Source organism: Protopterus annectens, chromosome 2.part0 (assembly GCF_019279795.1).
Source record: "Protopterus annectens isolate FY-2018-M chromosome 2.part0, PAN1.0, whole genome shotgun sequence".
NCBI classification, from domain to species: domain Eukaryota; kingdom Metazoa; phylum Chordata; order Ceratodontiformes; family Protopteridae; genus Protopterus; species Protopterus annectens.
This window is the reverse complement of record NC_056728.1, coordinates 845,944,006-845,971,255: the sequence shown is the minus strand read 5'-3', so window position 1 is coordinate 845,971,255 and position 27,250 is coordinate 845,944,006. Positions and strand designations below refer to the sequence as shown.

The 27,250-nt window shown below is 40.9% G+C and overlaps 1 protein-coding gene across 1 annotated transcript in view; it reads left to right on the top strand.

The window, feature by feature from the left end:
- Positions 1–27,250, top strand: part of LOC122793254 — a 171,144-nt gene that overhangs the window by 52,196 nt on the left and 91,698 nt on the right. The window contains exon 2 of the mRNA XM_044061113.1: positions 22,617–22,739. Within this exon, the coding sequence (XP_043917048.1) occupies positions 22,617–22,739 (123 nt within the window). The remainder of the gene's footprint in view (positions 1–22,616; positions 22,740–27,250) is intronic.

Sequence of the window (27,250 nt, the reverse complement as noted above, 5' to 3'; positions counted from 1 at the left end):
ATATGCAGAACTATGGAACACATCATCATGGACCTAATAAACAAGGATATAGGGAATCTCCAAACTCCGGATCCTACACAGTTTGGTTTTGTGAAGGGTAGATCATGCCTGCTCAACTTGGTCGACTGTTTTGAGTCAGTCACCAGAGCTGTGGATAAAGGCAAGGTGGTTCATACAGCCTACCTTGATCTGGCCAAGGCCTTTGATACCATCCCCCACTCAGAAATCATAGAAAACCTCACTAAGCTAGGCATCAACTCCTATATCACTAGATGGGTTGCAAACTGGCTGACAGATAAAACCCACAGTGTGAAAGTAGCTGACTCCAAGTCAGACTGCCGACCAGTCATGAGTGGAGTCCCACAGGGATCGGTCCTGGGTCCTCTCGTGTTTGGTATCTACTTCTCAGAAGTCCAGGCCAACACAAAGTGACTCTGGCTAACAAAGTTTGCAGATGATTGCAAGTTGGGAGACATTATTAACAAGTGATGCTGACATCCTACATCCTACAGAAAGGCATCACTGAGACCAACGACTGGTGTCCGAACCATGGCCTTAAACTCAATGCCAAAAAATGTGTCATCATCCCCTTTGGGAAAAACCCAGTTCCCATGAATTACCACATTGATGGTAGTTCACTGAACACAGAAGGTGTTATAAGAGATCTAGGAACACAGTTTGACAGCAACCTCTCTTTTGACCGCCACACTGTCACTGTGGTCAGAAAAGTCCTTCTATGTGGCACATCTCATTACTAAGGGTTTTGCATCCAGGAAGAAAGAAGTCATTGTCTCCCTCTACTCTTCCCTCATTAGGCCAATCATCGGGTACAATGCCCCATTTGGCATGTACCTCACTAGACACCTGCAACAACTGGAGAGGCCACAAAAGTACCTCACAAAGAGGATCCTAGGCCTTAAACACTTGTCCTATATGGACAGAATAAAAAAACTCCAACTATTCTGTATCTCATATCGCCTACTTAGAGGCAATCTCTGTTTGACTTACAAAGCCATGTCTGATCCAGTTCTGTTAGAAATGCTACATCTAAAGAAATTCCAATCCCTCCACATCACACGCTCTAGAGACCTCAACCTCATTACCACAATCAAAAGAACGTACTGGAGGGACAGGTTCATAACCCAGAGACTGCCCCTGCTATGGAATAGACTTCCCATACATGTCAAACAGAGCACCTCACTGGCCCTCTTCAAGAGAAATCTTGATGAGTGGATGGGAAATAGAAAATTCACCCTGGAGATCACTCCAGTGGCTCTATTCGACAGGGGCACTGGGAACTAAGGTCAGGTGGTATGATGCCAGGATAATCCTATGGGCTAGGCTTGTAAAGGCTCCAGGGCCATTAGCCTAGTGCACACCTATGAACCTATATGTATGGTATTGCTGCATGTATGCAAGGGAATGGAGTGGGCTACCGGGATAGGTTCATAGGTTCATAGGTTCATAGGTTCATAGGTTGGTACTAGGCTATCAGCCCTAGGGCCTATACAAGCCTAGCCATAACAATTCCCTGGCTATTTCTTCCCACATTATTTACTTTCCTGGACCCCTGTCTAGCAGGGCGACTGACGTGATCCCTGGGGTGAATTTCCTTTCTCCCATCCAATCGTCAAGGGTCCTCTTGAAGAGGTCCAAAGAGGCACTCTGCTTGACATGTATGGGCAATCTATTCCAGAGTCTGGGGAGTCTCTGGGTCAGGAACCTATCCCTCCAGCATGTTTTGTTTATTGTGATGACAAGGTTTAGATCCCTGGAGCGTGTAGCTCTGAGGGATTGGGATTTCTTTAAGTGTAGCATGTCCAACAGCTCTGGGTTTGACATGGCCTTGTATGTTAAGCAGAGATCACCTCTGGGTAGATGATATGCGACAGAGTATAGCTGGAGTTTTTTAAGGCGGTCAGCGTAGGGCATCTGCTTTAGGTCTGTGATTCTTTTAGTGAGGTATTTCTGAGGCCTTTCCAGTTGTTGCAGATGTCTTGAGAGGTACATACCAAATGGGGCGTTGTATTCTATAATGGTTCTAATGAGGGATGAGTACAGTGGGACAATGACCTCCTTTTTTCTGGATGAAAAGCCCTTTGTGATGAGGTGTGCCACATAGAAGGATTTCCTGACTGTTGCGGCGATGTGGTTATCGAAGGTGAGACCACTGTCCACCTGTGTCCCTAAGTCTCTTATCACACTTTCTGTGTTTAGTGTACTGCCACCTATATGGTAATTCATGGATACATGTTTTTTCCCAAAGGGGATAACAATACATTTCTTGGCATTGAGCTTGAGCCCATGGCTCTGGCACCAAGCATCTGTTTCTGTAAGGCCCTTTTGTAGAGTATCCACATCATTTGGGATTCAATAATGGCTCCCAGTTTGCAGTCATCTGCAAACTTTGTTAGCCAGAGTCCCTTAGTGCTGACCTGTACTTCAGAGAAGTAGATGCCAAACAAGAGCGGCCCCAGGACTGAACCCTGAGGTACTCCACTTGTCACTTGTCTGGAGCTGGATTTGGAGTCGGCTACTTTTACAGTGTGGGTTCTATCAGTAAGCTATTTAGCAACCCATTGGGTGACATAGGGATTAATGCCCAACTTAGTAAGTTTATCTATGATTCCAGAGTGGGGGATGGTGTCAAAGGCCTTGGCAAGGTCTAGATAGGCTGTGTGGACCACCTTACCCTTGTCCATGGCTCTGGAGACTGATTCAAAGAAGTCAATCAGGTTCAGGAGACAAGATCGGCCCTTCACAAACCCAAACTGGGTGGGGTCCAGTGTTTGAAGGTTGCCAATGTCTTTGTTTATAAGTTCCATGATAATACGCTCCATGGCCTTGCAGATAAGGCTTGTCAGACTGATGGGATGGTAGTTTCCGGGATCCAAGGTGGATCCCCCCTTGTGGAGTGGGATAACTGTAGCTCAGCGCCACTCAGTGGGCACGAAACCTGAGGTGAGGCTATGATTAAACATGACACTTAGGTGAGGTGCCAGTTCATATTGTAGTTCATGTAGTACACAGCCCGGGATGTCATCTGGTCCCATGGATGCTGTATTCTTGGCTTTAGAGAGTGCGTTTTGTACCTCTGTGGCCATTATTACTGGAATTTGGCAGTCTTCTGGTATTGAGATGGGCCATTTAGGGGGTGAGAGGGGGGTGAAGTTGGCACTGAATCGATCTGCCAGGATATTGGCAATATCCTTCGGATCAGTATATTTAATGCCATTCTGTTTTAGCTCAGAGCAGATCTGAGCATTGCCATTTAGATTCTTGACATAGTTATAGAATGCTTTGTGGTTGTCTTTGGAATCTTTGGCAATTTTATTTTCGTAACTAGCTTTGGAGGATTTTATGAGGCATCTCAGTTTCTTACTGAGGCTAGTAAGGGAGTTTTTTACATCCTGGGATTTTCCTCTTTTCTGCAAAAGTTTCTTCCTTTTGTTGTAAAGTTTGTTTATGGCAGGGGACCACCAGATTGGCTTCCTTTTTTTGGATGAGAGCATTTTGGTTCTATTTGGGATGGCACGATTCATGCATGAGTGGATGTGCTCGTATAGTGCCTTAGTGTAGGATTCAGCAGTTGAACTTTCAGTTCCTGTCTGCATGGGTGTCATGAAGTTTGTCACTTCTGACTTGAGTAGCATGAAGTTGGCTTTGGAGAAGTTTTTTATGGTGGTTTCTTTACTGGGGGGTGGGGGTGGGATGTGGATGTTAAGGGTAATTAGCTTATGGTCAGACCTGACTAACAAGGGGGTGACCATAGGTATGGAGCATTGATTTCCCATGTTGGTAATGACCAGGTCTAGGATATTGGAGCCCCTGGTGGGACTATAGATTAGTTGATCCAGGGCATTGGAATTTATGAATTCCAAGAACCGTTGCACAAAGGTGTTGGCACATGAGTAGTTTTCCCAGTTAATGGCAGGGTAGTTAAAATCACCCAGTATTAGGGTGTTTGGTTCTATCTTAATATTTTCCAGTATGTTTAGAAAGGTGTAGTGAGAATCTTGGGGTATGGTGGGGGATCTGTAGCAAGCTACAATTTGGATTGCAGTCTTACCTAGTGTTAGTTGCACTTGGAGAATTTCAGACACATTGTGTTGGCCAACTAGCCTGGTGGTGTGAATATCCTTGGTGAATATTGACACTCCTCCACCTTTCGTGTTTCGGTCCTGGTTTGGTGGCCGAAAAGTGTGGTAAGAGTTGTAGCCTAGTATTGCAGGGGTGCTCTCTGGAGCCTTGAACCAGGTCTCAGTTACTGCACAGATATTGATGTTCTCCATTTTTAGGAGTGCCTCAAGAGAGTGCATTTTGAGGTTTAGACTTCTAGCATTGAGTAGCATTACCTTCAGATTTTGCATGCTTGTACCTGTTACGGTGGTGGTTTTGTCCTTTGAAGTTTGCCTAAAAAAAGCACTATAGGGGTGGCAAGAGCCTTAGCCAGTAACCTGAATCCCAGGGGCAACAGGTGCAGACCATCTCTGGCAAAGCATCGTGGTCTGTCAATCATGTCATCCCAGGCAGACAGATACTGGATCCCCTTTGAATGACACCATAAGCTTAGCCAATTGTTGAAGTCAATCATTTTATCCTTATATTGTGGTATCATTCTGGGCGAAGGCAGGATGCTACTCAGGGCTAGGGTCATACCTGCCTGGGCCACATGATCCGAGAGCTCTTCCATGTCTCTTTTCATGTAGTCCAGGGAGGTACGTCTCAAGTCATTCACTCCAACATGGACAATGACAGAGTCATATTTGTACTTGTTGTGGAGTGACTTGAGTGCATGCGTTATGTGGCGGATCTTGGCACCCGATAGGCAGCTGACTGTAATTTTCTCCTTATTCAACCTGGTGAGAGGGACATCAGTGTGCCGGACTATAGAGTCACCTATGACTAAAGTGTTAGGTACATTGTCTTGCCTTAGGGGCTGTTGCTGGGTGGCACACTGGTGTTGTGAACTATGTGACACATTGGTTGTTATTGGTGTTTGTTTGCGTTTCAGCTTCAGAGGTCTTTATTGCTTGGGCAGGTTACAGTTAAGGGCCTCTGCATATGTGGATTTAGTGTTGCTATATGTGGGTGTTGGCGGTGCGGGTTTAGAAGGGCTATGTGTTGCTTGAGGTGTAGTGTGGGTGTTAACCTTCTCCTCTTGACTGTTTAGCACAATCTTGGGTGGAGAGAGCTTTGCTTCCATTTTGGCTATGTAAGTGCATCTCTCACAGGTTGTAGTGTTGGGTGGTAGGAGGAGAGGGTTGTCTGTGTACATGAGGCAATTGCTGCATTGCCCCACTATGCCCAGATTCACCAGGTGGACAGGAGAAATCACTGGAAGCTGACCCTTGGACATGCCTGGTTTGGGGCTTTTTTTTTTTTTCTTTGTAAAGTATAGGAGCTGTTTCCTTAGCAAGGTACTTTGCAATTATAGGCTGTTTAGTGCCTACTATTAATTTCTCCTTGTTAACAAGGAGAGTTCAGTGTTTGTATGAGTTTAAGGCTTCCTAGTGCTTTCCAGCAACAGATAATTGACAGCTATGTGGGACAACAGGATCTCTGACAAATACTGACTGCCCCAGAATATGCAGTAGGCCCCAAGCCAGCAAACTCCACTGCACTGTATGAGAGAATTACAAACCGTGGGGTCATAGGACAGATGCATGGATGTCAGTGTTGGAGTTCCCTACCCCTGAACACACCCGTATTCCCATACAACTGCAGTAACGTTTATGTTTGTAAGGTAAGGTTTGTTAGCAGACCACACATTCCCACGGCTGTCCCAATCAACTTGCTGACATATTCCATTTCCACAATATGCAGGAGTCAAAGTGCTATGTATGTCTGTGGTTAATAGTGGCAGGAAGTAAACTGCACTGTCTGGTGGCTGTTGTGGCCTAGTGGGCTAAGTACATTACCGTGGCTGATAGGGTACATGGTTCGAGACTGGCTGCACTTACTATTTTGCATGTGAGCTACACCAATGGTAGGAGGTCTGCAGACTGTCCAGATGTCAGTATTTGTTACTGCAAGAAAGCTGGACAAAGCTAGAGACAATGGAGGGACAGGGGGCCACAGATATGGACTGTACACAGCTCTGAGTAACCTAGATGATGGCTAGTAGAACAGCAGGTTGTGACAAGTCAGTGTAGCACCTGGAAATAAAGGCTGTCACGTAACTGTCAGTGCTGACAACAAGTTAATGGGCACCATCCATACCCCACAAATGACAGAGTTTCACAGAATGTCCACACGTATGCCTCATATATCTGTTCTGTTTGTCATAACATTGCATTTGTCTGGCAAACTAATGAAGGTTGATGTGAAAAATAATGACAGACAGTTGAGATGCAGACTTCATACCCATAAGAAAATGCAAGCTAATACAAAACCATTCTATCAACTGTCTACATTTGTAAGAGCAATATTAAAATCCTTTCCCCATGTTTGGGCCTGTGTCCTACTCTTATATATGGCCCTGCCCAGATGCCTGGCTGTAAGAGATTGAGATGTATGACCAACATGTAGTCTTATAATAACAGTGCAACACAAACCATCTCAGAACTACAGCAGATGTATGGGGCACAATGCTGACAACCTACAAAACAGGTACAGTCAGAGGTTTAAAGTCCGTAACCCTGCGTGTGGTGTTACATTGTCTATCCCTGTCATAGCATACCTACAACTGCATAGCACAGCAACTGTGGACAAAGCCAGGAACTGGAGCATGGTAGGACAAAGGCCCACATATAAGGGGAAGGAGGAACTACTGGCCAGACAAATGTAGAAAGTGCAGACTAGAACAATTCGTGCAGTAGCATAGGTTCCCTGCAGTGTATGGATTCAGTAACCCAAATGTCTGTCAGCGGTTTCCCACATCAATCTATAATGATCTGCCACTGACGTACCAAGAAATCATATTGCTATGTAAAATGTACCATACATATTATGCAAACCTCTGCTAAGTCCAATACACTTTGTATCCACCCTAGATATGACTCCGTTAATAAGGATACCACACAGCCAGGAAATCCCTCAGCCATTATATCAGTGAGGCGCTGGACTGTTTAATCAGGTTCATCAGCCAATTGGCTGTAGCACACAAAATCCTGGACTGGAGTACAGGTAGGTCTGGCCTGGAGTCCCAATGTAAGTACTGATGGTCATACTGGGCATACTCCTACACTTAGCTAATTTCAGCCCATGTCTGAACCCACATCTGATTATAGAACTGCGATGTCCATATATGCCTGTGCATACAGACAGCTATGTACACTTTAACGGTCTCTTCCCAACCCCATCAGACATGATTGCCCTCATCTTTCCTTATGTGGCACATATAAGATATATCTGGATCTATTGGGTGTGATATACATACATATATATATATATATATATATATATATATATATATATATATATAGGTAACATATACAAATACATCATATATAGAGAGGCAGAGACAGGGTGAGAGAGACAGACAGAGAGAGAGAGACCCTGAAAGGCATAGAGTGATGTAGTGCTGTACCCATTCGTGCACCAGTTTGTAACCAATGGCACATGCAAATACTATGGTGAGCTCCAGTGTGTAATAGATAGTAGGTAGGTAGGGGTTGTAACCTCACAGTGTGTTTCTGTATCTATTACACATACAGCAGAATACACATACTCAACAGGCCTATGTCTGTGTAATGGTCACTTGTTTTATGGCCCTGTGACTAGTGTCCCCACAACAGTGGCCTCCCTGTCAGCAGCTACTGATATCATCCACCCCAACAGCAGTGGCAGACACTCTCAAATGCATAAGGCCTGTGGCACATGCAATAAGTACATAGCACTATAGTGTAGACAGTTAGATAAGTAGTAGTTCTAATCCCAGTAACAGCAAATCAGTGAATGAGTGAGTGTGTATGTATGTAAGTATACCCCCTTGCAGCTGTGTGTATTACTACCTATGTGTGTGCAATGCCAATACATTTTAAGGCCTCTGCCTACCTGTGAACCCCCCCCCATCGCCATGCTTTACATGACCTGCTGATGTCATCCACCTTAGATACACAGTTACATATACTCCCTAGACACATAAGTCTGTGGTGCAAGCAATATGTACGTAGCACTATACTGTATACAGTTAGATAGGTAGTGGTTCTAATCCCAACAATAGCAACTGTGTGTGTGTGTGTGTGTGTGTGTGTGTGTGTGTGTGTGTGTGTGTAAGTATATCTCCTTGCTGCTGTGTGTATTTCTTGCCTATGTATGTGCAATGCCAATGCATTTTAAAGCCTGTTCCACCCTATTAACCCCCACTGCATTATAGGGCCTGTTGATATCATCCGCCTTAGATGCACCATTAGACACTCTCCAGGCACATAAGCCCTGTGGTGCATGCGATAAGTATGTATCATTATAGTACATACAGCTAAATAGGTAGGGGTTCTAATCTCAATACTGGCAACTGTTTGAGTGTATATGTGTCTGTGTAAGTGAAACATATTCCTTGTAGCAGTGTGGCTGTGTTGGGTATGCCATTTTGAAATTTCTTCCACCCTGTAACCCCCCATTGCAATACTTTACAAGGCCTGTTGATGTCATCTACCTTAGATGAACCATTAGACATAGCACTGTAGTACATACAGTTAGATAGGTAGGGGTTCTAATCCCAATACTGGCAAAAGTGTGAGTGTGTATGTGTCTGTGTATGCATATCCTCTGTATCAGCATGGCTGTGTTGTCTGTGGGTGTGTGTAATGGTTATACCATTTTGTGGGCCTGTTCCACCCTGTTAACCCCCCATTAGCAACCTATTCAGGGCCTATTGATGTCATCCACCTTAGAAGCACAGTTAGACACTCTCTAAACCCAATAGCATTGTGGTACATGCAATATGTACATTGTTCTATAGTGTACATAACTAGATAGGTAAGGGTTATAATCTCAAAACTAGCAACCCTGTGAGTGTATGTGTGCTTGAGTATATATCCTCCTGCAGCAGTGTGTGTGTAATGGTTATACCATTTTAAGGACCTGTGCAAACCTGTAAACCCTCCAGTGGCAATCCTTACAGCACCTGCTGAAGTCATCCGCCTGAATAGTAGTGTTACACTCTAAAAAATATATAAGCTCTGTGGCGCATGTGACATGTATATAGTGCTATAGCATGTACAATTAGGCAGGTAGGAGTTCCATTCTCAATAAGGGTGGTGCATGTGTGTGTGTGTGTGTGTGTGTGTGTGTGTGTGTGTGTGTGTGTGTGTGTGTGTGTGTGTGTGTGTGTATCCCCTTGCAGCAGTGAGACTGTGTTAGGGCCACCAGTACTGTTATGACATTACTGCTTGTTTATAGCCTGCCTACAGTGTATGCAGTGGTGTTAGCCTCCTACTGTTCTAGTACTCAACTGGGCTGTAAGCCCACCCCTTAAGTCTCCCTGGCCTTCCTCCCTCAGATTCTGTGAGATATGGCTGGACAATGTCCTGCAATTTCCCCTGCCAGTTCAGCTGATTTGGGCATCCTTGCACAGTATACCACCTGCCTTATGTACACAGACAACCATCTACAAACACCACCAGGGTACATAGTGTGTAAGAGATGTAATGACAGTAGGAACCTACAGGCCATGTTCTTTTCTATGTGAGTTTTGTAAATTCATAAAGACCTATGTGAGATTTTTGGATGATATCTTTATTCTATGGATAGGAACAGAAATGGATATCAAAAGATTTTTAGAATACTTAAATAGCTTGTCAAGTTTTTTGAGATTTACCCATGCTAGCAGCAGGGAAGGTATAAACTACTTGGACACCTATATTCAAAACACATGAATGGCTTTAAATCTAATGTGTATAGAAAACCTACTTTCAGTAATTCATACCTAGAATTTACCAGCAGCCACCCCTACTCTCAAAAGAAAAGTATTGTAAAAGGGCAATTAGTTAGAGTCAAACAGATGACATCCAGGATAGAAGATGTGAACAAGGAATTGAGAAAGGTGGCAAATATGTTTTATGAGAGGGGCAACCTGAAAAAATGGTAGAAGAAAGTTGGAATTATGTTAAAAAGGAGTGGGGGAAAAGTATAAGCCACTTTTATGTGTAGAATTAGATAAAAAGGACCCCCCAGAGAAGAAAATAATTTTAACAGGGCCATGGTTATACCATATGGAGGAAAAGTCAGTCAAGTGAAGAGAAGAGTAGAGAATAATTGGAATATTTTAAAATGTAATTCTACAATATATTCATCCTTAGGTGCAAAACCTATGTTAATTTATAGGACTATTTGGAATCCAGTGTAGGAGGTCATCACAATAGTAACATTAACAAGAGGGGTACAAGTAAATGTGGGAGATGTTCTCAGTGCAAACATATAACTGAAGTTAAAGAGTTGATTTTAGACAACATTTTAGGGTCTGAAGTGACTTTTCTAAATGGAAATTGTCAAACGACAGGACTTGTTTATTGGGAAAATGCAAAACCTGCCCTGATTATGATTTAGGAAAGACTGAGAGACATTTAAGAGACAGGATATATGAACATCAGTACCAAATGATAACAAGAAACCCTAACAATGCTTTGTATAAACATTCCCTGGTGTGTCCTAATTTTGTGAATTTTTATTTTAAACAACAAACTAAAACAATAAGTAAAAAGGTCACTGAAAAACCAATCAGTAAAAACAAAATGAAAACTCCAGCAAAGCTAGAACTTCTACTGAGTGACCTCCCAAACCTCTTGTATCAGAGGCACATGGGATATATGCAAATGACCCTTATGAACATCAGGTGTTTCAGCTAATTGGCAATTCTGAATGCCCATGACTTATTTTTTTGTTTTAATTGACAATTTCAGGCCAATAAAGTCAAACTCCACTAGCTGTGGATATTCATATTTCAGCTTTGTTATGACCTTGTCAGCACAGGACAAGCAGAGTGTTTGACTAAGCATAAGAAACACAAGGCTGTTATACCCAGCTGATGTCCATTATCATCAGGGTCACTGCAAAAATATCCTAAACAACAAACTAAAACAATAAGTAAGAAGGTCACTGAAAAACCAATCAGTAAAAACAAAATGAAAACTCCAGCAAAGCTAGAACTTCCACTGAGTGACCTCCCAAACCTCTTGTATCAGAGGCACATGGGATATATGCAAATGACCCTTATGAACATCAGGTGTTTCAGCTAATTGGCAATTCTGAATGCCCATGACTTGTTTCATTGTTTTAATGGAGAATTTCAGACCAATAAAGCCAAACCCCACTAGCTGGGTATAACAGCCCTGTGTTTCATATGCTTAGTCAAACACTCTGCTTGTGTTGTGCTGATGAGGTCATAACAAGGCCGAAATATGCATATCCACAGCTAGTGGGGTTTGGCTTTATTGGCCTGAAATTGTCCATTAAAATGATGAAACAAGTCATGGGCAGTCAGAATTGCCAATTAGGATCAGAGTTGTGATCTATGTCACTGCAGACAGAGCCAAAAGAGAAGACTGTAGGTGCTGGACAGCTGATTAACAACAACATGTCATTCCAAGATATGTTGGTCAGACTTACTGTTGTGCTTCCTATTTCCCATGTACCTAGTAGGCTAGTTCCCTATGCTGTAGTTCACAGGGTCCTGGCTTTGAGACTTGGCAGTGATGATTATTTTATTGATGTGCATGACAGTGTCAAAAACAGATAATGTGATTAAAGCAGTTTTAAGTGAGTTTAAGTGGGTTGATGTGGTGTGGTGTGATGCGCCACACTACTTAGGTTGGCTTAAATCCGCACTATTTCCAAAGTCGAAAAGAAAAATGGGGTGCTAGGAAAGTGGTGAAATGGGGGCAAGCAGGGGGAAAATAATGTGAAAGGCAGGTAGGGATGTGCAGGACGGGTGTAGGAAAGGACTGTAGCTCTCCATTTCTTGTACAGCAACAACTGTGCAGTTTGTGGACAATTTGGAATTTGAAGTCTCACATCCCAGAGAAAGAGGAGTGGGTGACATAACTATGTTGATTAACTGCTGTATTGATTGATTGTGGGCAATGTACATGAGGCAAAATGGAGAGCTATCTATGGGGTAATATTTTTTTTGTGGGACAGATGCCCTATTTTTTAAGGTGAGAGTGGGATGTTGGGGAATGGTTGCAAGTACATTTGGGGAGGTAAGTTGGGTAGGAGAGGTTGCATTTGCAGACAGACAAGACAGACAAAACAGTGGACAGGGGTGGTGTATGACACATGAGGGGGTAAACACCTTGGATGGGGAGGGTGTTTGGGAATTGGAGGACCAAGTGCCCTCAGATGGCAACAGTGGAACTGAGCTCCCTATCCATGGGAGTCACCATTGCTCCTTCACGGCCCCAAAGGTGGCTATGCTGGGGGCTGGGCACCGGGGCTAGCCTGCCTCTCCAGGTGCACCAGTCGGCCCTCAATCTGGGGCAGTCAATCATCCAAATCATGCTGGATAACCCTGTGCACCACCCCTAGAATCTGTTGCTGGTTGACTAGTCCCTCTCTGTGCCCACACCCAGGGGAGATGGGCCCCATCCCCTGAGGTGGTTCCACCCATGGGTGGTGCAGGACTAGCAGAGAGGCAGGCTCCAGGTTGGGTCCCAGATGGACTGGGATCCAGTGCCACAGCCAGATGAGGTGGGGTAGGTGGATCCGCTGGAATCGGCCTACCCAATCATGCTATGGTGTTGAGGTTTGTCAAAGTGTATAGGTTAGTCATGAACAGAACTTTTCAACATTAGTTATAACAGCATGCATGGATGTTCCAATTAATGCCGAACAATAGAATTGCATAGCATACAGAACACAGGCATAAATGGAATAACAGTCAGTATTGTAACAGCATGCCAGTAACAGTTATCGCAAAAGGCCAACAGCATTGGTATTTCAACAAGGTATGTTATTGTACAACCATCATAATATTTAACCAATAATACAACACAAGGCCCAACATTAGGTTATGAGAACACCATATGTGAAAATGAAACCATACCCATAGTATAAAAATAATAATTAGTGATGCAGATAAGGGGTGGGGGGAGAGAAAGACATTCCATTACCACCTGTATAGGCTGTATTTTTCACAACAGTACTGCTTGATACTCTACAGATCTGCCCTTACTTTATGTCTATAAGTACCCTATAGCTTCTGTAGCATGTACATACCTCTCAAGCTATCCAAATGGGATGACATGGGCCAAGCTGTAACACCTATACATAATACAGGGGACTATCACATGTCAGGGGAACATATATGACTACCAAGGAGTACTCTGCACTGATGTGTGAATGTGCTACTGGCATACTTCAACTGGGTTTATATCTGTGTCCAAGGTTTCTTGCAGCAGTGATCACTATCCGTGACAGCATGACACTTGAGAGATATATATCATGCACAGTACAATTTACACTTTTCGTGCCATCATTGGCAGGCATGAGTTTAGACTATCAGCAGACATTCAGAGATGCACCAGGCGTACAGCCGTACCAACAATAAACCATTTAATTTGCCTTATTAACTTGGAATAGTACTGTACTTCATGTTGTTTTATTTTATAGAGTGTTATCACCTTGCTGAGAAATGCTGTTTACACATTACTACATCTGAACACAGACATTAATATACCCTTTATACAGCTACTACAAACATTTATTTACCTGTAAGTCGTGCGGAGAGAAAATCTGTTAACAATGGTTCCCTATTAGAAGACTGAAGATGCATTCTTTCGAATGCGTCTTGGTCGAACTCAAAAGACGGAAACAGCAAAAGATCGAAGCAGCTTTTAAGTGAATTCTTTCCCTGGGAAAGAAGTCGCTTGGCCACTTCGTTATTTTGCCATTTTCAGCACCATAGTGCGGTCTTGGAGTTGGTATATTTAAGTAGGGGGTGTGGGGGGTGAAGCCCCCCACTTAATGTAATGTCTAAAGTAATGACTAAAGTGGGTTTTTTTTTGCTAGAACAGTGATTTTTTTCCCGTAGGAATAAAATCACTGTTCTGACAGTTCGAAATTGTAAGCTTTCACTTACATAGGGTCGATTAATCACCAATCGCTTTTTTAAGTGTTCAGTGATCTAATATAGACCCGTTAACACATAACTGTTTCTATAAATAGTAAGTACTATTTGTCTCTTACTATAAATATATCTTAGTACCTGTCCCTGGATATAAACCCCAGTCTGTGTGTTGCAAAATGAACATATATATTGCTTATCACACTGAGCTACTGGGCCATTGTTGTGTGTTAATTGAGTGATATGTGCCTAAAGCTCACCTGGTCACAGGTCTGTAATATAGGTAGAATGTCACACAAGACTACAGTGTCACATGAACATATATGCATGAGATTCATGCATGACAGAAATAGTAGGTGAACTGCGCATTAAAACTTGGAATGCAGGTGTACACAACCTGTAGAGGATAAGAATATGAGTGATCTGTACAGACCATATTGAGGTGCTCGGTTGCCTACCTGACTCATATACATTTGCAGATGGTATATTTGTAGTCTATAGCTATTACAGTTTCATACTTGCCTGCATCAGCGTACCTGCGTTCAGAAATGCATATAGCTGAAATGCAAAGGTTAACACAAGACAATCCTGGGAGAAACACACTATGATACCTAGGTTCAGATCTTAGTGCAGAACAAATATCATATTGCATTATATCTTGTAGTACAGCTACGCATCTACACTTTAGCATAACAGTTCTTTATTGGCCAACCTTCGGTCACTTCATGGTGTTATACCTATGTTTACTTCACAGCACCTGTAATATTTGATTTTTTGAACAGCAGCCCAGAATACACACAACAATTGGCAGAAGACAGATTTATTGAGGGTGACATGACACAGTGATTGGTATACATCTGACAGTCTTTATTGTTCTACACTTTAAATAACGCAGGAATTGAAAGACATCTGTTATTATATAATCTATGCAGTACTACCTTTATTTCTTCACAATTCTGACTGCATTTGTACTGTATTTTCTGTAGATTGGGAATGCAGCTAATTTATTCCCTTCACATTTTGAATACCGGTGTACTTTATTACCAGAACATGAATTATTAATACAGTACACACGTTATTCCCAAACATTACTAATGCTGTATTAACTATCTTTCCGTAACAGTAGCATGTTTCACACTTTCATCTGTATTGAACTGTTCCTGGCAATACTCACTTAAATCTTTCCAGGTCTATGAACACATTCATTGCAGTACAATCACAACAGAACATACCTACTGGCAGTTACTACTGTACTGTTTCTTAATTAGATTACTATATATTGCAAGCTATATCTGTACTCACCACACTATTGGCACATCCTGGCCAGGTGCCCTGCATGGGCCTCCAGGTTGAGATCCTCTCCTCTGCAGCTGTGGGGAGAAAACACACCATTATGCATACCTGTCTATCAGATATTCATACTAGAATTTGGTAAATCAATGGTTCCTATACTTACAAACTTCTGGGGCATTGTGGTCCAGAGCAACATAATGGTCAGATAACTGACATTTTGGCATACCACAAAAGTTAACCATTTGATGAAAATGTATATAACTTTTGCTAGTACTAGTGTGCTTCCACATGATGTGGGCATGTGTACATGTGCCCAACTGGGGTGTAATTTTGAGAACAGATGTAAAAGTCATAAAAAGCACTCTTTCTCTCTCTCTCTCTGTGATTCATGTGTCTGTATTTAATGTTATACTCATCGGGGGCAAAAAGGAGCCAGCTAAATTGGGAAGCTATTATATGTGCCCTGGTGGTTAATGTGGAAGGTGGTAGTGTTGGACTATTTAACAGTGCAAAATCAACAGGCCACTTCAGGAAAGGAAGATGACAGACTGTAGAATGAAGGAGTGGGGGAGAGGAGGTAGAGAGCTTTCACTATTAAGTTGCATTGGTCACAGTGGTCTAAATGTAAATAACCATGTTCATCTGTCTTGGGGAGTTTCATCGTAATCATCCATACGAGTGAGACTAGCAAGACTTGGCTCAGTGCACAAAACTTTCCCAGGCTATCTTAGCCCCTCCTGTCTACCCACAATTCTCAGCTGCTATGGACTCTTTCCATATCTGTTTAGCTATGGATTGAAGTTTGGCTATCTGGGCTTCCTGAGTGACCTGTTATTTTGTTGCTGTTTTTAGCAGTGAAGTTTGTTGCAGTTCCTATTACTCACTGTGTTCACATTGGCATATAGATTAATTTGTTCCTTCTGTTTCTTCCTTGAGAGTTAATGTTTTACAGGGAGATATTGTAGCTGCAAATGTTCTTCGCAGTCAGTGTTGCAGTACTAATCCTTGGGACTGTTCCTTGATGCAACCCACACGCAAGGCCTTAACCTGGTCTGTGATATTAGTAGAACTTGTTGGCAGGATAGATTTGTGTCCCAAAGACTCCCCCATCTGTGGAATAGACTCCCTCTCCATGTCAAGCAGAGTACCTCTCTAGCTGTCTTTAAGATGAACCTGGACAGCTGGATGGGGAAAGAGAAAATATACCCCTGGGATCCCACCTATGTCCCTGCTGGACAGGAGAAACAGGTACTGACTTTGATGGAACATGGGCAAAATTCTTGGCTGGCTTATAAGGGCCTCCGGGCCAATAGCCTAGTATCATCCTATGAACCTATGAACCTATACTGTGTCTGCTGAGCTTAAACTGGATGTGATACGGCATGTAATGCAAGCATCACTTTAGTCAAAATTTTGTTCTTATCTGTTCTGTAAACCAGAGCATTTCAGGCATTGGCTACATAAATAAATAGAGTCATATGAAAACAGTGGGTCACTGAAGAGCTGAACAGTTTCTCCAGATGGTATCCAGCTGCTTAATGTGCCTCTCTCAACTGCTTTCCAGAAGCAGTGCTCATCCCACAACATTGAAGGGCTGATTTAGAAATTACTTTGCAATGTCAAAGAGCAGTTTCATTCTAATAGGTAGTTTCAATGTTAGTGTTGTTAGCTGCTGTAATTCTGAATTAATTTGCTTCTTTATTTATTATTATTCATTAGTATTATATAATATATTATAGAATAGTATTATTCATCCTTTTCCAGGTAGTCAAAGAGCCCACTAGGCACTCTAGAACTCGAATGGGGTGGTGGAGACTGAAGGCATGTTCTCTTTCTTTCAAAAACATTTCTGAGTCAGACCGCCTCAAGGCCCTATCCCTGTATTCTGTGTCCTACGGGCTTTTGAGGGGAGATCTATGCCTGGCATACAGGGCATTGTCAGAACCCACTCTGATGGACCTCCTGCATATCCACAAAACGAACAGTACCAGAATTACCTGTTCTAAAGTCTTAAACCTTGCCTACAATATAAATAGGACCTGCTGGAGAGATAGGTATGTTTACCAGAGATTACCCCATCTATGGAACAGGCTCCCCATCCATGTGATGCAGAGTTCCTCCCTAATCCAATTCAAGTGAAACTTGGACAATTGGATGGGAAACGGAAATTCATACCTGGTTTGGCACCTATGTCTCTGATGCAAACAGATAACCTGTAAATGGTTCATCTCCCAGGCTCATGCTTACACTTATCAAGGGTATCAGAACTTGTCAGAGATTTGGGATGCATGGCTAGGCTTAAAAAGATCCTTGTGGTCTTTAGCCTAGTAAGCACTTATGAACCTATGGTAGACATGTACAGGTAGGCCCTTCTCAGGATAAGAAGAGTGCATCTCCTTCTGGACCTTTAATAGAAACCACTATTTGTAGTTATGCTTGACAGCATTTACACCCTGCAATATCATTTTCACACTACTAGCAAGGGATGGCAGGAAAGGCTAAATAAAGTGACTAGATAAGAGCTTCATGAATACCAAGACAATGACATGTTGCTAATCTCTCACCGTCTCACCTAATAATGGGCTTGAAAAATTCTGAATGGGTGTATTTTGGGAAGTAGGGAGGTGTCTGTAGGGGAAAACGAGCACCTGAAACAATGTCTTTTTATGTCCAGGTAATTGTGCAAGTGTGTAAGCATAGCAACATTGGAACTTTAAGAGGAAGACTGGAGTGCACAGAAACCAGGAATATGGCATATGGTGTGTGTGTGTGTGTGTGTGTGTGTGTGTGTGTGTGTGTGTGTGTGTGTGTGTGTGTGTGTGTGTGTGTGTGTGTGTGTGTGTATGCAGAGGTCACGTTCTACAAACAAATACAAAACAACTGAAATCCAAATTTCTTGAGACTGCCTTTTCTCTGCAGTGGTAATGCTGACACAGCTTATTACACTTCTCATCCTGTATGATAAATGAATGAATGAATGAATCTTCTGGCATCCAGACCTCTACAGACCACCATTTTGACTCGTAACAAAGAAAACACTGTTTCAATAATTGAGATCTGACATATGCCATATACGTTCATGACATTCACAGCCTGGCCAATTCTGCCCATATCCTAAATGAACATATCACCTTTAGGCTCATATATAAATGGTCATCCACCTCTCTTGGTCCACCATTGTAATATTTTTAATAAAACTCCAAATGTCTTGGCATTACCTCATTGTCCTTTTATCCTTAGGCACCAGCTTGTTTGTGTCTTTCGGCTTTTCCCAGTTAGGGGTCGCTTAGGCACCAGCTGATGGTCAAAATATGAAGAGCACACTTCATACTGAACTTTTTCTTTCACTCAGTCCAAAATTCTGATTCCCTCACCCCTCATTTGTTTACTGTGTGACCTTGTGCAAGTCTCTTAATCAGATATAGCTCCCAGTTTTCCCCTGAAAAAGGTTCTGAGTGCCCAGTGGCTTACCCGGTTAACAAACGGATATTATTATTACTTTCATTCCTTTTCTCTAACACTGGCACCTACCTCTTTAACCAGCTCTCTCCTGCCTGCCTCATATCCTAACTTCTCAACTCCTCCGAACTTGCATGATTTCTGCTACCCTAACTCCTGCAGCTGCGTATGCTATCCCCCCAAGGCAAAATTCTGTGCGTCATAGATGCCTTAGCCCTTGGTCATTTGCAATATAAAGACACTGTGAAATGAGGCTTATATGCTTGTATGGCCCCATCAGGTTTATGTATTTCGATTCAGACATCAGATGTAACTATCAATGCATATTGTGCACAATGAAACAGTAATTAGTATTTCTGACTCCCAGCAATTGGCTCTGCAATTCAGGTTTTGACTGGGATGCCTTCTCTGTCCATTTGAGTTAATACCCGGTGCTTTGATTTCCTCCTGCATCCCAAAAACTTGCCATAGATGAATTGATGAGTCCTCAAACTGGCTGTATGTATGTATGTATGTATGGTTTCTGCAATGGTTAGTACTCAATTACTCGATCCGTGATTAGCTTGTTTTCTTTGACAGCAATGACAGACTTTGGGTTCACACTGTCTCTGAACTGGATTAAGTGGGTGATCACAGAATTTTTTTTTTTGCAGTGATGTCTTATTTTAGATAACCACAAGAAAAATAATCTATTTTGTATATGGAAATGTTGTTATAGTAAGAAAATATTTAAAAAACATATATCAGCACATCATACCAGCATGAATACCACCTTGAGTCTTCCCTGAAAAGAGGCCACTGGCATAGTGAAACTAACCCAGTCAATAAAATAAAATAGAAATAAAAATAAAAATAAAATAAAATACAACTTAGCAGAAAACCCTAAAATACATAACTGAAAATGAAATAAAGACCTCTGGCTCTATTGGCTGCTAGAAGCAAAACTACTACTGAAGTACAATTCTTAAAGGTGCAAGATGTCTGGCTAGTTTTATAATGTGATTGGGCAAAGCTACAGCTAATGTTCACACTTTCCAAACCTACATGAATGATCGGGTTTGAGGAGGTGGAGCACTGGAAAGGATTTCTTCCCCAGTGCAGAGAATTATGGCTATTAGCTGTTAGTGGGCCTTAAACATTTGGCCTGCATTTGATTACTTATGTTTCCATTTGACTACTGTGTGAGACAGTAATGTCAGGTTTTCCCATGAAAAGATGTATGTTTGCCTAGTGGGGTTACCTGCTAAACAAATTAAGAAAATGGCATGGAAGTAAATAAAACTGCCATTCACACCACTCATTTGTCATGGTGTAGGCTTGAGAAAGGAGCATCAGAAGAGGAACTGTGCTGTAGCATCCCTTCTGGTCCAGGAATATACACACACGCTTGCATATACAAACACACACACACACACATATACACACACGCACACACATGCGCGCGCGCACAGACACACAGACACACACACACACACACACACACACACACACACACACACACACACACACACACACACACACACACACACACACACACACATACACACACACACACACACACACACACACACACACACACACACACACACACACACACACACACACACACATATCTACCTGGTACATGCACCATACCAATTGGTTTTCTAAGAATAATTGAAGATGTGGCACCAATTACACATTATATGGGTGTAACTCTCTTGTATATACACTGTTAAAGGTACAGTAGTGGCTACGTGGGAACTCATACTGTCACACACAAACTCAATTTGAACAATCAAAAATAGCCATTCGGATTTGTAATTGGGCCCTCTGCCTCCTTAAACTTTGCATAGGTTTTTAAATGGGGGATTAAGGAGGGCACTGATCTTTCCTGGCAGTCTAATGAGAAATTTTCTAGGTATACAAGTCATGCATACTGACATCATCTCTGGGCATGAGGCATATTATATAAATGACTTAACCAGATTGTCTTCACCATGTATTATACCTTCTCAGTTGAAGCACACAGAGCTACAGGTGAAAATTTACCTTCACTGCAGGCAGGTTTCATACAATGCCAAGATAGAAATAAACAATATGTAATATGGTAACTCCAGGAGGAATACAAGAGAATTTAGAGTTATGGTGGTCAGGTCAGTCAAGTAGCTCAATGTGCAAATACTTACATTGCAAAAAGAATAATGGTGGCATTTGACAGTTATTTTGTACAGTCAGTGTATCACAAGATAACTGGAGGTTATTAGCGTAAACATCAGGGGCTTGTACCCCGTGACACATGAGTGCGTGTATATATACACACACACACACACACACACACACACACACACACACACACACACACACACACACACACACACACACACACACACACACACAAACATATTTTGTTGCAGAATATAAGCTTAAGATGCTGCACTTTTCAATTGTTTTGAAAACTGGTGAATAACTATTACATTAGCGAAAATAAAATGTTTTATTGCAAAGACAGGTACAAAAAGTACAATATGGACTTTTTTCAGAAACTGATGCTCGGGATGGATAGTTGCCAATATAGTCTGCAAGGCACTGCTTTGGTCATGAGCCCATGACAAACTGGAGTAGACCTCCACTGTGTCATGTATGTCTAGTAATGTATTTAGCAAATGGGACTGTAACATATCAAGAGTCCCGCATTAAGACTCAGTGTGTCATTGCACATCTGTCAGAATATGGTTTAGGACCTGATGGTGCATCTTTTTCAAATGAAATGTTTGTCTATGACAGGTGATTGGCATTTAGTGCAAAGGATTAAGGTTATGATGTGTTAGAAATCTGCTTTCTGTGGTACAGAGTATGATTCTCTCAACCTTCGTTTACTTACTGTATGACGTTGAGCAACACACTTAACCAGCCAGTGTCTTGGGGAAATTGGGGTAGGTTTCTCACCAGTCTTCTTGACCACATATCTAGTAACTACTACGTAAAACCCTTTTGAATTTAACATTCAGTGATTGAGTAGACATACTCAATAAGTAACTCATTCTATTTGGATATGAAATTAATATTTATTTAATTGAATTTGTTTACCAGGATAGAGTACTGATCAGTTCTGACCAATTTCAAACTGAGCCTTGGGATAATACACAATAACAGTTACATGATTATAAAGTGGTGTAAATACAAGGAAATTATAGTGTAAGTTACAATAATTACAAAATAGTTCAGATACGATGACATTGTAGTTGAAATAAACACAACTTGAGCATATTTTACAATAGGTACATACCAGAGTAATAGAAAAATTCAATTCAGAAAGGCTTCCTGTCTCTGGTGTTTGTATTATTGAGCTGTTAGATCAGAGTGGAGATGATAGAGTGATAGGACAGATGAGGTCTGGTCCAAGTTATTTAACTGGATGGGTTGCAAGTACATTTTGACTGAATTTTTACTTAAGATTTTAGCTGTGTACAGAATCTGGGATAAGATGATGAGTTTTTAAGTTCAGATGGGAGGGATTCTCATGGTTTGCGCTTCAGTACTGAGAAATTATAGTCAAAATGGAGTTTAGATGGAGGGATTTGCTGAAGAAGACCTGAATGATTAATGCCACTTAAAAATAATGGTTTCTTACAACAGATATGACCCAAATGCAGCAAGAACATTTTCCAAGCTTCAAGTGAACTTTGATATAGTGACATTGCAACGAGAAAACTTGGGTATCTGTATTTCATACATTATGGCCTCAGATATTTCTTAATCAACAAAACTGAGAACTGTAACAATGTTTAGTTTACTCTCTTTATTGGCCAATGGGGGTGAAGAGCTAATATTTAAAAACGTGCAGTCATATTTATAAAGGTATTTTTTTCATTTCTAGAAAACAGCAGATCTTCAAGTCAGAATGACCTGACTGCGATTCCAGACATTGCAGATACCATGACACAAAAATCAGAGAAGAATGCCAACTCCAGATTTTCATCACTTAAATGTAGACTCCGAAGTATGTTTGATTTTCAATATTCTTGCATCTTTCTTTTACAGTAACTATCATTAGGAATTTTTGTAAATTATAATTCATCTCTGCTAACTTTAATTTAAGTACCCCTGTTGCACTCCCAATAGGAAGAACATTTTAAGGTTGTATTCTCATCATGAAAAACATTTTTGGGGCTGGAGCACTTGGTAACTCCTAGATGCAGTTTCCTTTCTCTACCATGGCTGTGGGGCATTGAGCTCTGCAATGACTGGCAGCTTGATATTTCATGCCCTGCTGCCTAAGGAACTGTTTATGGCCGCTCATGCTTTAACATTATAATGACTACATGAGCCAGTAATCTCTTAGCTTCTCTGCACCAGCACTCTGTACTGACACAGGCAATAACTCATGTAGTGAGCAGTGATTCTTTGGAAGCTGATTCCTACCACCAACTCTGACTGGAAAACAAAAACTGCACCTAAGGTTATAACATGGAATTCCATATTCCTAGATTCAGTTCAAGAAGCCCATTTACCAGTGCATTCTTGAATGCAGTATGCTTCACTGACCAATCATGTGATTGTCCACTAGAGGTGGTCTCCCATAAGAATTACAAACTCTTCGGCTAGATTGCCATGTATTCTTTCCTCTTTTTACTTTCATTGAAAATGGTTATTGCTAAACTCACCATGAAGGGGTACAGTGAAGAGAATGTTTAATCTCCCATAAGCTTTTATCTCTTTGAAATAGCAGTCAAGCTTTTATCTACTTTAACTACCATCTATGAGAAACCTGACACAAAATGTAGAGTTGGTGTTAGTTTCATACACTCATCAGAACTCATCAGGCTACAGTCCCCATGCACTATTACCCCATGGTATTCATGGACACATCTCTTCTTGTACTTATAGGAAAACTCCACCTTAGAACTAAGAAACATGTTTTTTTTTCATTGTAACTTTGTTTTCTGATCTATTTTGATGTCTCAATTCACTCCAAGTGCTTATTTTACAAATTTAATGCATTTCCCTTAAAATGGCAGATGATGGGGCCTGCCTTGGTAAAGTGATCTTGTTTGCTTGCTTTCATTCCTTCTTCCAAGAATACATTTCAAGTCCTCATTATATGAGTCATGCTAGACACAAGGAAGTTATGTTGTTTTCTCATGCCATTAAGATAGAATGGCAGGACTGTAAAGCACTGTCATCTAAACATACCTTCTGTAACAGAGCTACTTCTATGTTTCCCTGATGGAGCCTCATTTATGTGTCTGTCAGAACTTGTTATATGCTATAAATAGCTGTTAGCTACTTCCAGCAAAAAAGTAAGTAAATATCAGGCTTTTGTAAAGGGATTCTTTTGTTGTTCTAAAGGAATTGACAGACCTTCCCACACACTTATGCTGAGGTGTGAAAACACTCACTGGAATAAATGATCCTTGCTGTACATTTACAGGTGACAAGTAGTAGGAGTCCAAACTAAATCTGTCTGCTACTTCCCAATGCCTTCAGTGAGAAGTTTTTTTCCTCTGTGATCTCAATGATGCAGAATTGTTTAGCCCCTTTTTTCTATTTCATATTAATTTATACTTGGGTAACCAGGAAAGTGAACTCATCCCAGGACCCTTTTCAGCCATGACTCGGGATACATTGGCAAAGATAAAATGCACTTAGCAATACAAAAAAAAAAAGAAATACTGACTTAAAGACATTGACAAAGATTGTGTGTGCAACACATAGCCAGTGTGTGACAATGAATAAGTAAAACATTAAGCAACATTTAGTAGAATGTATACATTAATAATACTTAACTCTATTACGTTAAGTTTATTATAAATAAACTGTATGCACCCATATTGCATATAGCATGTGTTTGTATATATATATATATATATATATATATATATATATATATATATATAGATAGATAGATATAGATTATTACTAGGCTAATTGTCCTTATGGACCATTTTAAGCCTAGCCAATTAAGCATCAAACCCTGCACATTGGGTCTGTAAGGTAAACACTTTAACCATTATGCCAACCTCTCACCTCTATATGTATAAGTACGTGTACAAAAACATATGAGTGTTTGTGTATAACAGAGAACTAGATTTTATGCCTGTGTGTGTCCTTCAGGTATTTTAAAGAAAAATAAATTAAAATAGAAATTTTGTGTAACTGTATATGTGTGTCTAAACATAAACACACACACATGCATGGATATATAGCTGTGTGTATATGAGTATATGAAAATGCATGTAATATGTAGAATATTATATATGGGATGTAGTACTGTGTTTAAATGCATGTCTGACTATGCACACGCATGCGTGGTGTGTGTGTGTGTGTGTGTGTGTGTGTGTGTGTGTGTGTGTGTGTGTGTGTGTGTGCATTTAAACACAGTTAAGTACTTCTGATTTTCTTTTCATAATGTTTTAATGTAAGAGCACTTAGTAAACATACATTAAAGTAAATTCAGCTGTATATTATTGTTGCTATCAATGATCACATTGCCTTTGTGGATTACAAAATGCCCATGCTCTCTAATAATGTAAGGACTGACTCAAAGTCAGTGGGGCTCTCTTACCATGGATCTGTGTGTACCAGATATGCATTCTCCTCTGAGAGGATGCCACAAAAATGTATAAAAGACCATTTTATAAAAGGTATTGGTGCACCTAGTTGATAACGTTCATACTAAGCTAACTGCCCTTGCAAGCCATTTTAAGCTTAGCCAATTATCACTTGTGAAAATCAAACGCTGCACCTTGTGTTTGTAAGGTAAACACCTTAACCATTAGGCCACCCTCCAAACTTGCAACATGCCTCCCTATCTGCAGTTCTGTCCTGTGTGTGTTTGGGGGCAGACTTGAAAATGGTAAATGTGTTCATACTTTACAAGAAAAACAATATTTTCTGACTTTTCTCTAAACATTACAGAAATCTTTGATACCACATTTAAGTTATCTTAACATATAAACTATTATAAATAACTAACATCTAAAGCTTAGCATTTCAGTACTGTGTTGCTGCTTTTGTAAATTTGTCAGAAGAGGTGACAGTTGCCTTTAAACTCCTGGCTGATCTAATTTCTTTCTTCTGCTTTGATAGAGGAGTGTTAAGTTCTCCTCCTGCCTGCAATAAAAACAGTGGAAAACAGTTTCACGGCTTTCTGTCTTTTTTTATATCAGCTGCTGTACTCCTGACATTAACAGGATTAATTGCCCTTCTGAGATTGACAGCAGTAACTGACAGGATAAACTACAGATTTAACTATGTATATGATATGCCATGCAGGCAGAAATGAATTCCTCTGCAAAGTATGTGAGAAGTTGAGCTGAAAAAAAGTAGGTGGCCTTTCCCTTCCTTTGATTCCAATGCAAGGAAATAAAAGTTGCAAAATGTACAAGCAGGTTTCTGGTACCTACACAATAAGAGGAACCATATTGTAGTGAGAAAAGAAACCTAAGGATTGAGTTAAACAGTAAGAGAGGGTGGAGTTTTCCTTCAATCCAAAAAAGAAGACTGCCAGAGATGAGAAACTTTTAAACAGTTAAACATTACAGCATGTTCCACACTTGTTAGACTCCATCAAACTCATACCTACAAATTTCCGGGTGTTCTTTATAATACCTTTTTCAGTAAAATATATTAGTTATGCACTTTAATACAGAAGCAAAACACAATAAGTAATTATGGTTATGAGAGAGAGCAGGAGAAAGGAACTATAACTCGACACACGCACTTTTTGATCCTCAGACAGACAGGTTTGTTTTATATCTGAGAACTTAAAATATGCCAGAATATAAGGCACTTCAGGTTGCCCCTGCCTACCTGTCTGTTTGCATGTCTCTTTTCAAAGACAAACATGCATTTTGCAAACATGAAGCATGCAAACAATACACAGGATCATGGGGAATGCCCAAGATTTTATGTACTTACAAAATAATTCTATCTAAAATGTCCAGAGTATGGGAAGTTTTTTTTTTTCTAAATATTAAAACTGACTCAATACTGATATATAAAAGCTGAGTTACATCTATTTTTGCCCAAGATGTAGAGATAACTTGTAACCTGCAGCTGGGGTTTTTAAGATTTTTAATGGAGGAAAGAAGACAAAGCTGGATATAATCTGATCATCTGATGCTCCTGATATTATATAGATTTCAATTGATATTATAAAGAATAATTAGTGAAGATTCTAGATTGTGGGACTAGTGTCAGCCTTCCTCACAATACCCATGTATATGCTGTTTTGGTGTTACTGGCAGGGGGACTTTTCTCCTGGGGTTATATAGCCAATGCTGTAACTGCCGGTCTAGAGCCTTCCTACCCAGTAAACTCTCTGGACTGGATATTCCTGAAGGAAAGACATCCTTTAGTAGTAACCAGTACTTTTGTTTCCTAATGAAGATCGTTTGATTGCTCATTCTCATTTTTGTATGTTCGTTGAATATGCCCTTATGAACATATAGAAGTGCAGACATAAGAAGACCCATGGTCTAGCAAGTCAACTTAAATGTTGCTACTACC